This window comes from Antennarius striatus, chromosome 11, assembly GCF_040054535.1.
Source record: "Antennarius striatus isolate MH-2024 chromosome 11, ASM4005453v1, whole genome shotgun sequence".
Lineage (NCBI taxonomy): Eukaryota > Metazoa > Chordata > Actinopteri > Lophiiformes > Antennariidae > Antennarius > Antennarius striatus.
The window spans coordinates 8,131,356-8,146,825 of record NC_090786.1 but is presented as its reverse complement, the minus strand read 5'-3'; the positions used below and the strand labels follow the sequence as shown (position 1 = coordinate 8,146,825).

At 39.2% G+C, this 15,470-nt stretch overlaps 1 protein-coding gene across 3 annotated transcripts in view; it reads left to right on the top strand.

Moving 5' to 3' along the window:
• ccser2a (coiled-coil serine-rich protein 2a) overlaps positions 1 to 15,470 on the top strand; it is a 50,102-nt gene that overhangs the window by 14,424 nt on the left and 20,208 nt on the right. For all 3 annotated transcript variants that reach the window (XM_068327178.1, XM_068327179.1, XM_068327180.1), the window contains exons 4-7: positions 8,076 to 8,169; positions 10,911 to 11,019; positions 11,140 to 11,320; positions 13,697 to 13,762. In XM_068327178.1, the coding sequence (XP_068183279.1) occupies positions 8,076 to 8,169; positions 10,911 to 11,019; positions 11,140 to 11,320; positions 13,697 to 13,762 (450 nt within the window). The remainder of the gene's footprint in view (positions 1 to 8,075; positions 8,170 to 10,910; positions 11,020 to 11,139; positions 11,321 to 13,696; positions 13,763 to 15,470) is intronic.

The following is a 15,470-nucleotide window of genomic DNA, read 5'->3' as shown; positions in this document are numbered from 1 at the left end:
AATAATACAAACTTGATAAACACCATAGGTATTAATATGATGGGTCATTACTTTTAGTTTCCACCTCTCAGCCTTTATTCATCTGCTGTACATTGAAATTATTATCAATCACATAGAGTGGAGGGGCTCTGTTATAAGAGTATCATCCACTTACTGGAAAGTTGATTAGCTGAGCACCAGTTCTTGTAGTTTACATGACATTACATCCTTGAGAAAGACACACTACAGCATTGTACTACATATACCTATACTTAAATGTGACTTTGAAGCTTCTCCTTATACTGGAGAATTTTTACCAGCTGGTTGGATTACAATTTAGGCCCTTTCTCTTTTGTAAATGCTTTAATCCATTAATCGGTTCTTTGTTTCCTCAATAATTTGGCTTTAACAAAAGTAAAATACATTTTTGAAAGGGCTAAACAATTTTCAAGCTGTTTTGTATCAAACCTTTTCTTTCCCTGAGATGAATCCTGACCTGTAAATCAACAGTTGTTTAATTGGCCTTGGTGGTCTGTCTGGCCTTGCTTCAGTTTCTTTCATTCAGCATCAAGTCACCTGATCTCAGGAATTTGTAAAGAGCTTAAAATAAGGTGGATTAGAAATGATCTAATGAGATTTGTATGTTTAGTTTGGTAACATGTGATGTTGAGACAAGCACAAAGTCTTTATTTCATAATATTGTGTGTCTTCTGTCTGTATTTGCACATGGTCATTGCTTGTATAAGTATAACCACACATGCCTTAGTAAAGTGTATTGGATTAATAGCTAGTCACTGTGTCTTAAGGTATCTGTGTGTTTAACTGGAAGATGAATCCTGTAAAACACACAGAAAGGGACTGAAAGCCGGCATCACTAGAAATCTGTTGATCATGTGTGAAAAAAGTCCTATTACAAAATCTAAAACTTTGGTCCTGTCACACCTCTAGGATGTAGCCCTACTTCGTCTGAACATATGCAGAGTGAGCAGGGACATTTTTGGTGAAAAGGCTTTTCTGAGACAGGAATCGTAATAACCTTCATTGTGAGACAAGGAAAGGTCTGTTGAAGGTTGTTGAGTGAATGGCATCTTCAGGGGGAAAAGGAGAGACTGGGTTCTCATATGTGAAGTTCAGCTTTGTAAGGAAATGTGTCTTTTGAGATGCAGTATTTTACTGAGAGATTTGATTAGAGGAAATGAGCCCATTTACTGCATCTGGGTCTGCTGAGCTTTGACCCTCCTACCCATTCTTTTCCCATTTCCTCTTTATCTTTTGTTTCTCTTTGTCATTCATTCTTCCAGAGGTACAATGAGTTTTCCTCATAATGAGAAGAAAAACACCACAAATATAATCCTCTCAGCACTGCCTGCATCCAAAATGATAAGTAATAATTCTTTGGATTCATGCAGCATAATCCGTACAGTCTGTAATGGCATAGTTGAGGCATCAGACAGCCTTTATCAGTGTATGTTACTTAAAGCCTCTTGTTGCATGATGTAAAACACAACAACACAAGCCTCCTGCTCTGAATTAGATGCTGGACAAAAAGAAATTGGTGGTACAGACAGCTCTTAATGCTATATAGAAGGACTGTTGTGACTCCAAATGAAAATCCCCCCCACAATGAGACAGAGGTTCATGACACTGATGTAACCAAAAGCCAATGTCTCTGTTGCTTATTGGTTAAGGGAGGTTTTATTTTGCCGTGTAGTGCAGTGACAGGCTCTCTCCACTTGGTGGCATTGTGCAGCCTTGAGACAACATTACGTGTATGTGCTTGGTGATGTTTGTGTGTCCTAGTCTTTTTCTGGCAATACTACATGTCTCTATCTGCATTCTTATATGTCTGTGCAAAATCAAGGAGTGAGCTACCTTAGCTGATACTAACTGTTCCGTGATGCAGCCCAGAACAGAGCATTTACGAAATAGACTTTGTGAAATGTAGAGCTTTTTCATCTCAACATCAGTGCAATTTCTAACAAGAATTAATTTACATTTAAATGTTTTTTTTTTATTTCATTCTGTCCTCATTATATTCTTTTCTATTATTATATTGATTTATGTATCTACAGGTGCCAAATCTTTCTGTGAAGTCAAACATTCAGGTCATATTTAAAATATTGGGAAATTTATCATAAATGCAGAAGATTGGTCAAACTGTCAAAGAAAGTTTTGAGTCGAAAATGCTTGAATGTTCAGCTTCTTCCTTTGTGTTTCTTTCTTCCGCTAACATTTTCATTCATTTTGCCTTCTTGCCCCAACTCCCTTTCTCTCATTTGTTTCCAACCATAGTCTTGGGAATTTTGTAATCCTGTGGTTTCTCCCTTTGCTTCCTCAAAGCTGCAGTTACCACTGCCTCTTACCCCTGATTTATTTACTTTGCCTCTAATTTTAGGCTTGTGTGGAGTCAGGTTGAGACAGGTCAATTCATTAGTGTTTAAAAGAGTGAGGTGCTTAAGCTTTTTGTCTACAGAGTGCTTAGCCATTTATAGAACATGCTGCCAATGAACCGCCTATGCTGTTGCATTAATGAGGCTTATTGCTCACCTGCTTTTTTTTGTCTTGATTCTAAATTGACACAAGCAGTCCTTCAGGGTAAAGTGTTTTTTTTTTTTTTTCATATGTACTAAAGCTTTTGCTGGATAAGTCTGATTCATTCCCAAAATCTCAGCCTGTTGTTATCCATCATCATCGATCATGACTCATTTTTACTTCATTACACATTTGAGGTCGACTGGTTGCAAATTTTCAAAGGCTGCTGAAATAGAAAAAGGTAGTTTGCTGCAGGAAAAATGCAGCAGTTCGTGAATCAGCCAATATCAACGTCTATATCCCCACTCCCACCCTTAAAACAATTAGTATTTTCAGAAATTAAAAGTCTTTGGGTTTATTGAAAATGGATTAATGTTGAATTAAACATCCAAGTGAACCCTAATTGTATAAATCTGGCTAACGCAACATCAAACTAATTTAATACTTACAAAACATGGCCACCTGTTGGAAGTCTGTGGAAGATCAAGTTAATATCAGCTGATTGGAAAGATTAAAACAAAAGCACTTTCACTGATGAGATTGAGTTATTAAAGCATAATCATTTTATATTTTATTCACGTTTGGAAGGGCACACCATTTGAGTGTTCAAACAGCTTATGTCTATGCAGCTATTTGTTTAAGTGCATCAAAACCAAGTGAAAACATTAGAGCTCAACTCCCGAGCATCCGCATCTCAAACTATAATTTAATTTTTGTTTGGATTTTCAAAAATATTTTTTCTTTTTTCTAGGATGTAGACTGACTGTAATTGAAAGCATCCCCAATTTCAGTAGTCGGGGAGGTGTTTAGTTTAAATGCAAGTTAATGCAAAATGGTATTGACATTAATGGTCCATTATTATTCATTAGATTATTGCTTCCTTATGGTAGTCAGTTCTTACACTCTTACACTCACTTTTAGATTGTATTTCTTAAATATTCTTCTCTTTGATGTTCAATTCTTTATTTACAATTATGCTACATTTTGTCACGGGTGCGGTTAGGACCCAAATGCAGCACACCTGGAGAGATGCCCACATTCATAGTTTAAATAATCAAAATCGTACAACAGGTTGTCAGAAGATCAGGCAAGTAACAGACAAACAAAGAAAATCACAAGGAAGTCCAAGACAGTTGAAGAATAGGATGAGTCAATAACAGTCTGGCGGCAAACTGAGGTCTGAGCAGAGCTTAAGTAGGGTGGAGCCTGATTAGAGATGGGAAGCAGGGGGCTGCAGCAACACAGGTAACAGAAATGAGTGGATTGAGTGGGGGTGAATTCAGGATACAGATGACAGGAAGGAAAACAGGAACTGGGACAAATGACCATGACAACATTTAAAAAATTGAGCTTGTGTGAGTCAGTGACTAGTCTTTCATGGATAGCCGGCATCTTGTTGATGATAGTAATAGTGTGGTCGCTATACCAGGATTTTGTTAACTCATCTTTCCTCTTTCAAAGAATGTTCAGTGAACAGCCAAGCAAAAACAGATGGAAGAGTAGGAGACATACAGTATGTGCTTTGTTCGTTTCTATGGATTTGAACAAATCCTATGAAATTATAACAATTTTAAGCACAACTTTAATTTTTACCTCGCAAGTTTACCTCTCTGAATCTTTGCAATTACTGTTTTATTTATTTCAATACACATAAGGATCTATATGCATGCTGTGTATACACTATAGCTAAGCATTACTGTTCACCTGCCGGCAGTCCATCTTGAGCACCAAGTGAGCCAGGAAAAAAATGAGAAACATGCTGCTGATTTGAACTTTCAGTGTGAATTTTCATCACTTGTCTTTCTTATTTTGAATATTCAATGAGCTTTTAATAGACAGGATATCATAATTGGAAAGAATGTGTTCCCATGCCAAAGAGGAATGACTTATCTATTTGAAGACTTGTACAAATAAAATCGAAAACAGTAACCTTGTCATGGAGCAAACCCTGGGGTTACCCTGTGACTCTAATTTCTATTACGTGGATTTTCCTGAAGAGACGGGATAATATTAGTTGACATCAGTTTGAAATACAAATACACTCTAATTTCTAAATCTTCCCTTTCTTTTATTATTCTAGTATGTTAGCTTAACTTCACTCACCATATATTTCACAGTAGAAGCTGCCTGACAGTCCAGGGAGCAACCCGATAAACATTAGCATGCTTGGCAGCTTTGAAAAAGTGTTCAGCTTCATCTTGTGGAACTCTGTAAAATTAAGGAAGAATTAAGTAGGATGATCAATAAAAAGTTTTCTGTTGAGAGATATAGCAGTATAAGTGATGAATATGGAATAACAGTGTTTTTGTACCGAAGGAATTAATGGTGTATGAATGCATAATTTGGTGAATTTGCTACGTGAGCCATTATGCAAGAGTGTTTTAAAATGATCGATAGTTGTCACAATATTTGAGACACATTTTCAGGATTACCTTTACTGTTATTTAGATAACGTGCTTTCCTTTTAGCCCTCTCACTTTGTGATGACAGGATGCCCATTTGAGTTGAAAGAAATGAGAACATAAAAAGGAGCAGTGTGAGAAAAGTTTTTTTTTTTTTAAAGATTTTCGGGTATATCTCTGTAAGACCCCATAATTTGGCGATATTCTTTGTGTTTGGCAATCTAAATCACCAAGTTTTCTCAAACCGTCACAGCAGATATGTAATTATCTTTTAAATAAGCCAATTAGACCAATAAGGCTTTTGTGTGTCAGATTGTGGTTATTCTATTTAACGCATTGCTCAATGGTTGCGCAATGTGGGAAAGGGGAAACATCCTCCTTTTAAACTATCTCTAAGTTCCAGCAAGAAAAGATCTATAGTATTAAGTAAGGGTATGAATACCACATAGAGGTAGTTTGAATAGTGGAGTGTTTCACCACCAAACCAAGCCCTTTTCTATCAAGTCATTGCATTAGATGTCATGTTGCATTTCAATATTTATAGTAAGAAAGTTCTGACTTTCAAAAGCAGTGATTATGAAAAGAGATAAGTTTTAGGCTGATTTGTAGAACAGCGGTCCCCAACCTTTTTTGCACCGCAGACCGGTTTCATCTAAGACAATATTTTCATGGACCGGTCTTCATTTGCTTGATAATTGTTAATGACGCCAGGACAGCTATAGTCTAATAACAAATCATCCACAGGGGTTTTATATAAAATGCAGACATCAATAGACAATAAACAACCTTTTTTTCATAAATTGATAATCAACATTTTTGTCAAAGAAATAATTATAATTATATTAAAAACTCGATTGAAGTGACTGCACTGATGAGGTTTATTTTGAAATATAGCGACTTACAATCCGTGCATTCAACGTAGGAGAAATACTGATCATTTCCAATAGAAGGGTGAACAAGTCAATCAAGTAGTAATAATTACAATAAATAAAATGGAAGTAATGTAAATGATTTTTTCTTTCTGTGGAGCCCGGCACCAAACGGCCCACGGACCGGTACCGGTCCGCGGCCCGGGGGTTGGGGACCACTGTTGTAGAGTATAGCTTGAGATTTCATTAGAAAATGAATGAATTGGAAGAAAAGTGACATACTGCTGTGAAATAAAAGAGAAATGGAAGACAGAAGCAGCTCCATTCATTCTTAAAACTTCTCTCTGGCCCTTATTGATTTATCTGTTACATTGTGGTGCATTTTGTTTAATCAAAACCAAAAATGAGCTAGTTTATTGATTAGCTTATTGCGGCCATGATGTGGCTTTCTTTTAGAAATTTTGAAACAATCCTTTTATAGAGTGCAATGAATAAAATTAAAGTTTCTGCAATGACCAATTTCTTTCTTTTCAAAATCTATACACTCACTCTGATGGTACACTGTAGTAATACCATAGCAACTACCACTGAGTTACCAACGGGCACACAGAAGATGGAAAAACTACACTAAACTTTACCTGATACCAATACCAATACCAGCCAGACCTTTCTGCAGCATAGACACAGTAGTGTGCCAATAGGTTGAGCTATACAAGATTAATTATTGGTGACTGTTTCTTCTTTTGTGATCAAACTACAGTGCATCGTCATTTATTATGCAACAGCTCTACCCGTGAGAGTGTGAATGCCGTGTAGTGAGACGCATGGTCTCTTACAGTCCTCATGTCGAGTTCTGCACTTTCTCTGGCACACATTAGTGTGTGAACTTGCACTGAGCTGTGAGTTTTGTCAAATAGCTCATCATGCACATCACCAGGCTGACTGAATAAATAAAAGTTAGAAACCGAAGGACTTGCTGCTGCTTCTGATGTGCTTTTTTAAAGCACATGCAGGTGAACTGTGAGAGAGAATAAAAAGTTTCAGGTGGCCTGGAGTAATACAAGAAAGTACTTCTGTAAGTATTCCTCTGCGGTCTATCAGAGTATCATAGTTTGGATTCCATAATGTTTCACCAGAACTGTGGAACTGAAGTGAAGACTTTTCCTAAAAAGAGAAATGTTCAAAGATCGCAACCACGCGTTTGTTGTTGATAGTAATTGGATTATATTATGATCTGCTTATTCTGCTTTCTACCTGAAGCTTGATTCCATCAGTTGAAGATTTTTACAGATACCCATTTGTTGTTTTACAGCACATGAGATATTCTATAATTAGTAATTTTGTGATTGTGTCTTCAAGTCAAAGCCCTGTCAATTTTCCTTCTTGAAGCGCAAAACTGCCTTAAAAAAACAACAACCTTTGAACTATTGATTCATTCCGTTGCTTTTGGGTTTTCTTTGAATTTTTCAGCGCAGCAGCCAGATTAACTGCCTGTTTTCAGGCTGTTATAATTTTTTTTTTTTTTAGGGTTTTCAAACCGTTCTGTATCAACAGTCATAATTGAGGTGACATTTTCCAGCAGCAGGTACTCTTATCTGTGTCTTCATTTACAGAATGAACTGTTGGAGGGGTGAGAGAATTGAGTGCAGCAGTATCACAAAGCAGGGTTTAATTGATGGTTATTGTTCATGTCATGCCATTTTTTCATAAATAAAAGAAAGGAAACAGTAGTATATAACATAAAATCTTAATATACAGCAATTATAACACCATTCCTAATGTTTGCGTCTTTGTATTCTCGAGGGCTAACTTAGATAATGAAAGACAAAATATGCATTTCTTTTTTATGTTTCTACTTAAGGATCACAGAATAAATGAAATATTTTTTAATGCATTTTTATACCTTTGAATATTTGCTGGTGTGTGGCAAAATAAAGCTGCTTTGGTGCCATTGGAAGACATTACTGGTGCCAGGCTAAGGGCAGAAGGATCCTGAGTTACGTCAAAATAAATGCATCGGGGGAAAATGAGCATCCATTTCCCCCTAATCGAAGTACTGAGAATGAAGTTTTTGGACAAACAAACAATTTTAACACAAAAATGTGTCACTCATAAATATGCACAGTTGCATATATCTTGCAATCTGATGGCTTGGTATCCTAGCAGTTGGTCTCACGGAACAAAAAGACTTTTCACTACAGGGAAAATGATATAATGGCTTTAATGTGCTCATAATGGCTCTGTAACCCATTACCACGAAGTGAACGTCACCTGTTATTTTCCTAATTCCCAGGATATCCTGAACAACCTGTACCCCCTGGGAACTGGAGAGCTGGATGACGACGACCTCATGCTTGATGTGGACCTCCCAGAGGACGGCTTGCATGGTCAGCACACATGCAGACACACAGACATACCGCAACACTTCCATGGAAATGTAGTTAGCCTACAAAGGATTTAAATTTGTGAGGTTATTCTATGGCTGTGAGAAATCTCACCGGCTTGAGGTTGCCCATTATTTTTGTATAAATGGACACCTCCAGCAAAATGGTTCAAATCATAATTGTAAATGAATGCATTGCCAAGGTCTGAGGATTCTATTTCCAGCTACAGCCCTTTTTGGGCGTTTAATGGCTTGAATAAAATGAATCCTGCCTCGCCTTGGGTGAAGATTTGCTTTTGCGACGCCTATTAAAATATTTTAATGAACACCTTGTTGTCTATTATGTGCTATTATGTTTTCTATATTTTGCTGCTGAGGAGTTATTAAATCACTGCTCCACCACTCCTGTACCAATGACCATGAATGACAGCTCGGAAGCTGACAGGGAGAAATATTCTGCCTCTGGCTCTGTTTACAGGAGTGAATGGGCACACATGCACGGTAATAACACAACCACAGTGCATCAATGCTTACATTTGATCACGGAGATGACAGCAGTGCAGGGTTGGTATGATTAGGATAATAGTGCTGCAATTTCCACAAGCCACTCTCATCTTGATATCGTATCTCTTGAGGTCTTTGGAGATTTCCCTTTAAAGTGTTGTCATTTTAAAAATGTAATCAACTGCCAATCAAGAACAAGGTCTCTCTGTGGGTGTTAAAGGTCATCAGGCCATATTTATGGAATATACTGATAACACATGGTGCTGAATGAGCACACAAATAGACCCAGATGCAGAGGGTACACTTGCAACTGCTCTGCAGTAAATCATACCTTCACAAACACATCTCGAAGCTTCCACAAAAATTGGATATCGTAGCTGTTGTGAGGGAGAATTTATTGCAGGCCTGTTGTGTTAGTTTGGTTTAGCTTTAGATAGAGGCACTTAATAAATCTGCAGCTAAACTCACATCACTGAGGAAGATTTACACATCTGATATCTTAAGTTGAGTGAACAGGGAGCTTGTTTTTGAGAGATATGAGACTTGTATAAATGTAGAGAGTGGGAGGAATGCAAATTGCTGTGTCTGTATTTTTAGTGTCCTATGTCATGGCTGGAACCAGTGTCACGAGTGGCAGAAGGAAAGCAAATGGACTGAAGTGTCCTCTTAGACCCAGCCCACAGGGCAGGCTCACAGACATGGGATATGGAAGGGTGTTTCCTCCCTCCACGAGACACCCCGACTCTGCCAGGAACAGGAAGAGGGGAACAGGAGAAGAGGCGTTTAAAAAAGGGAAGGACCCTGCAATTTTTCATCCAGTTTTCAGATCCCGTGACTGAAAAGAGTCTCCAGTTTTTCTCCGTCTCCTGCTGCAACTGGTGACCTCTTAGTTTGGATACAAACCAGTCACCTCAGATGTTCTGTCGCCACCAACAGCACTATCATCTCTGCCCAGCTCTAGTTCCTAGGGAGTTCCCAGGAAAAAACAAGACTGTCAACAAAGACGGAATGAGGCAGGGTTGGAGCTGGGTTGAATTTCTGTCTCTGGCCCTTTAAGTGCTCAACAGCTGACAGGACAAGAAGTCATTTCTCTCCACACTCCGGCTCTATCTTCATGGATTTGTATTCTAAGTTGGAGTTTATTCTGGACGCACTTCTTTTCCAATCCCTCTTCCTGGGCTGAAAAGGGAAGTTTTATTAGAAGTGCTGAAGTTTCTAGCCTATAATGAAACAGGCTGGCTTTTTTCGGGCTATGTGGTGACACCTGGGGTAAAGTATTTTAAACAGCCCTGCTGCGTTCTTTGGATTGGGCCTTTCAATCTGGTACTTCTTTATGTTTCTTTGTGTTCTCTTCCTCTGTTTTCTCTCAATCTGGTGTCGAGAAAGTCAAGGATCCTTTTGATTTCCTGGGGGGTCACGCTCTGTTAGTTGTCAATTTTGTTGGTGTTACGGTCCATTTCACAGCTATATGCCATTGAGTGTCGCCAAATACTGTCTCCTTTTACCTCATTGAAAATGAAATGGTGTGTCATTGCATGTGTGTGTTGTGTGTGTGAGAGAAAGAGAGCGAGAGGGAGAGCCCAAATGAGAGAAAGTGTGTGTGTGTTTATATTTCTTGGTGGGGATAGTTGAGAGAAATAGAAAATGAGTTGAATAAGATCATGATTTATATGCAGATATTCTAGATATTCTCGAGTACTTGAAACATACACAGGAGTATTCATTACCCCAAGACATGAAAATTGGAGTCATATGCTTGCATATTTTATGTGTTTGTGTGGTGTGTGTGTGTGTGTGTGTGTGTGTGTGTGTGTGTGTGTGTGTGGTGTGTGTGTGTGTGTGTGTGTGTGTGTGTGTGTGTGTGTGTGTGTCTGTGTGTGTGTCTGTGTGTCTGTGTGTCTGCGTGTGCGTGCACGTGGGTAGAAGGCAGACAGAAGTATAAAATGAGAAAAATACATTTAAAAAACAACACTCTAAAAAAGTACAAAATATGCTGCTCATCTTGAGCTACAAACATACAAAAGATTGACTTGAACAAAAAGGCAGCATAAGCATGAGGGAGTATTTGTAATTTTTATTCTTTAAATCTCTGTTGCATCTACAGTTTGAAACAACAGCTGGCTGTATGAATTTTGATTCAGTTGGCAAATGTGCCAAATACGGTTTTATCTTTCATTCAGATCCTCGTTTTGCTGACATACACTTACTCTGTTTCACTGTGCTCTAATCCCACCTTCTTAGACACCAACAAGATGTCTCACATGGAACGCTCAGATAGGACTGGTCGGCAAGGGCCGCGGCATAAACATCACCGCTGGAGTGGACCAGATCACTTCCACAATGATAACAGGTCACTTAAGCTGGAAAGATAGTTGAAATTGTATTTAATTTGTAAGATAAAGGAATCACCATCCTGTTTTTCATCCTGCGGTTGGTTGTCTATTTACTGCTTTGTTTGCCTCCATCTAAGAGCTGGCATCATCCAACATATCGATGGTCTCAAGGCCTCGAGGATCTCCCCACGGCAGGCACCTTCCACAAGCAGGCAAAACGGCTACACGGTGATGCTGGACAACCTCATGATCGATCACATGACACAGGACTGCAGCTCGCTGAAGAACCAGCTGCTCAGGCTCAAAACACTTTTACAGGTATAAACCCCATTTATCTACCTGGGTGGACCATTCCAAAGCCTTTCCATACTAAAATTAAACCACCTTATATCTGTATTACCTCTTCTCAAACTCTTATAGACTGTTTGAAGCACATTTGTGTTTCACGGAAGTGCGCTGCATTCCATGAGTCTCAGAACACAGCGCACACACAGATTCTGTCAGCCAATAGCATGTGCGTACGGTGTCACTACCGACTAAAAATCTGCAATGTAGTGAAGCTGTGTATCTTGAAGTCCAAACAAGCGAGGGATTACTGTATTTTTCACAGCAGCCCTCTTTTCATTTAATTAGAGTTCTACATGAACAAAGCCCTGCATCAGCAAGTGAAAAAAAAAATACTGTGATGCCGATATATTTGTCATCGAGTGCTGCTGCATTAGCGTTGGAATTTATCACACACACTTATAACATCCGGATCAAGTCACTACTGTCATCCTTTTATTTTGGACAGAAAAGAGGCCACATACTCTGAACTGTAAGAAGTCTGGGTTTTAGTTCAGCCTTTGTATCGTCTGTTGAATAGAGCTCTATATTAGCTTTCAGCTTGAGCATTCTTAATAGGCTTGCCAAGAAGGCACTGCGGCATTGTTCTGAAATATTCAGTATGAACAACCTGAATAACATTTCCTCATAAAACTGAACTAATTATGAAAGAAAAAGCTTTGAAAAAAGTTGTGTATTCATTCATATGGCGATTAAGATCGGCTTAAATTAAGTCCACAAAACATTTTCAGAGCTTCACAAGAAAACAACAACCAGGATTCTGCTGCTTGTTGATGTCTTTTGATTTGAAATTTTAGAAATTATATTAAATTAAAAAATATGAAGTTGAATCCAAGCCCCCAATCTCAAAAAGGACATGAAAAAGGTGGCTGCTTAAACAGCATCTACTCTGTATATCTGTGAAAGTGATGGCTTAGAAGACCTTTCTTTATTGATTTGTTAGTCTGAGAAATCCATTTAACATGAAGAGGAAAGAGTGACCGGCAAGGACAAGAGAGGAAATGAAGTCAGCTGCAGAAACACACAACCCCATCTAAGAAAGTTCACAGAAATACAAGCATTCACATATGCTAAATAAAATTATTTTGAGTGCATTGACTGAATGTAGTAGGCGGCACGGTGGCGCAGTGGTTAGCGCTGCCGCCTTGAACCCGCCGGACCCGGGTTCAAGTCCCGCTCTGTGCAGAGTTTGCATGCTCTCCCCGTGTCTGCGTGGGTTCTCTCCGGGTTCTCCAGCTTCCTCCCACCTCCAAAAGCATGCGCTTCAGGTTGATTGGCTGTTCCAAATTGCCCGTAGGAATGAGTGTGTGTGTGCATGGTTGTATGTCTTTGTATGTGGCTCCGCGGTGCACTGGCATCTTGTGTCCCCAGCCTCACTCCCTATGCCGCCGAGATAGGCTCCGGCTCCCCGTGACCCGCTGTGGTAATCTGAAAATGACTGACTGACTGTAGTCTCTGCAGGAAAAGTGGTGTTTGCTTTTGCATATAAATCAAATTCCTACATCAGATGTGATCATTATGCTCATTACAATTAGTCAAATACCGCTGCTGTACAACCTCAAGACGGAACACATATGCTGCTGGTCCATTCGTAACTCTTAATTATGTTTACTACTGTGATGTTGGGCTCAAAGCAACAAATGTAAAATGAGCCTCCAATGTTGTTGAATCTTAATTGATCTCTGCTTCAATGTGCTAACAGACATTCAACTTGATTCAGTCCACACAAGGTGAATTCATCTTCTGGGCCTGAATGAGCAGTACAAGGAAAGAGGCGTTTAAAACGATACAGCAAACAAAAACAAACACACGCACGCACGCATGCGCGCGCACACACACACACACACACACACACACACACACACACACACACACACACACACACACACACACACACACACACACACACACACACACACACACACACACACACACACACACACACACACACACACACACACACACACACACATTTACAACCAGACTCTAAAGTTTAAGCAGGTTAAGCAGACTTGAAAGTGAATAGTGTTTTATACAGTACTCTGAATGCATTGCATCCTTATCATACAAACTTCCTCTGCAACTCAGCCTCAGGTCTCTGGCTGACAGTTCAGGGTCATCAGAGTATACTGTATGTTCTAACGAATAAACTTATTCCAAATTATTGAAATTTTGCTCTTGAGGCACACCTGAGGCACTTGTCATTGATCAGCTCAGTGTGTGTGTGTGTGTGTGTGTGTGTGTACGTGTGTGTGTGTGTGTGTGTGTGTGTGTGTGTGTGCGTCTTTGTGTTTGTGTTTAAGTGTGTATTCATTGTTGGCTTTTCTCACTGTGTTTTTTTTTGTCCAGCTTGAGGATACAGAATCCCCTACAGATGTTCCTGAGGAGATCGAAGACCTGACTGCTGCATCACAGGTGACAAATACAGTGTCTGTCTGTCTGTCTGTCTGTCCGTCCGTCCGTCCGTCCATCTGTGGCATCTCCCATCCATCCATCCATCCATCCATCCATCCATCCATCCATCCATCCATCCATCAAACCGGTATACACCAAAAGAACATCTTAAATGCTTATTGTGTTGCTGATCTTGCTGGACAAACCTCCTCCTAACTGCAAGTGAGCACAGTAAGAGCTTTCATACTCACAATTTTATCTTTCAATATGCTCTTCATGCTCTCTCATGCTTCTTACTGAATGCTGGCTGAATGCTGCAGCAACACTTATGGAGGCTTCCCTCTCTTCCCTCTTTGTCAGACAAGGCAGAAAATGGAAGATGGACGTGGAGTAGAATCATTTCATTCTAACACCTGCAACAGAAGTGCTTTGGGCAATTTCTCAACCTTAGCCATGGGTATTAGAGCAATACAACACAACACAACACAACACAACACAACACAACACAACACAACATATTCTTGCAGAACCATGTACAAACTGCTGAAACACAATCCTATTTTTCTTCCCTGAATTCTCTCATGGACAGTAGCTCTTGTTAAACATGATAGGGTGATTTTACTCAGTGATTTCAACTTGCATGTAAATGACGTTCAGATTTGAAAGAATTGTTTGGACCTTGATATTTGCCTGGATTTTATCCAACATGTAAACAATTCTACTCTCAAACGTGGAAACACATTTGAACTAGTTTTGCTCAGGGCATGGCAGTTCAATTTTTGTTTAATTTAGAGGTTCCAGGTTCTAATCACTTCTGTGTGTTTTTCAGAGATTCTCCAACCACCGCCACATTGACAGTGATAATAGAGTCACACCAACTAACTACCAGATATACTTGACTTGTGCAAACTAATTCCCTCACTACTCTTGCAAGTAATTTGAATGGTGCTTAAAAATGATTGACTTGATCACTCCACTCAAAGTCAGACATGGCACTCTGCTGAAATCAGTACCATTGTTTTCAGATGACATTTGTACACTTTAACGGATCTGTAGAAAACTTGAGTGCAGATGTTGCATTATGTAACTGAATCCCTCTTGCCTTGCCTGGGTCGAGAGTTTTAGAAAGTATAAATGCGTACTTTATGCTGCTTGAACAGTTCATTTCTTTCATCTGATTCACAAAAGCAAAAACAATTCCAAAATTTCTGTTTGATATTGTTGCTAGACTAATGCAGAATACCTCTGCCACTACCTCTTCATTTATTGCTGATGACTTTGTGATTTCAGATTGACTCCATTAGAGATTATTTCCCAGGTACACCTTCTTCTCAGGCTGTTAACCATGAACTTTCTGACTTGGTTCAGCTCTCCTGAAGTCTGTCAGAGTTTGAAAAATTTTCCCCTGAGATCCTAATCAGCCTGGTAACCGCCTCCAAAATGATGACCTGCTAACTTGATTCCATACTTTCAACCTTTAAAAAAAAATTTTTTTCCAGTCTTGAATAGTTCTGTTTATCACATTATAAATATGTCACTCTCGATGGGGTTTATGCGTCCAGCCTTCACAACTGCTACTATTATGGTTGTATGTGATCTTCTTTGTACTTGAAAGGGCTTTCGCTAAATAACTTACTGACCGCCAAACAGTAATAACCTCCTCAATATATTTCAGTTGGGCTTCAATATTTTCACTCAACTGAAAATATTGAAACTAAGCCTCTTGTCA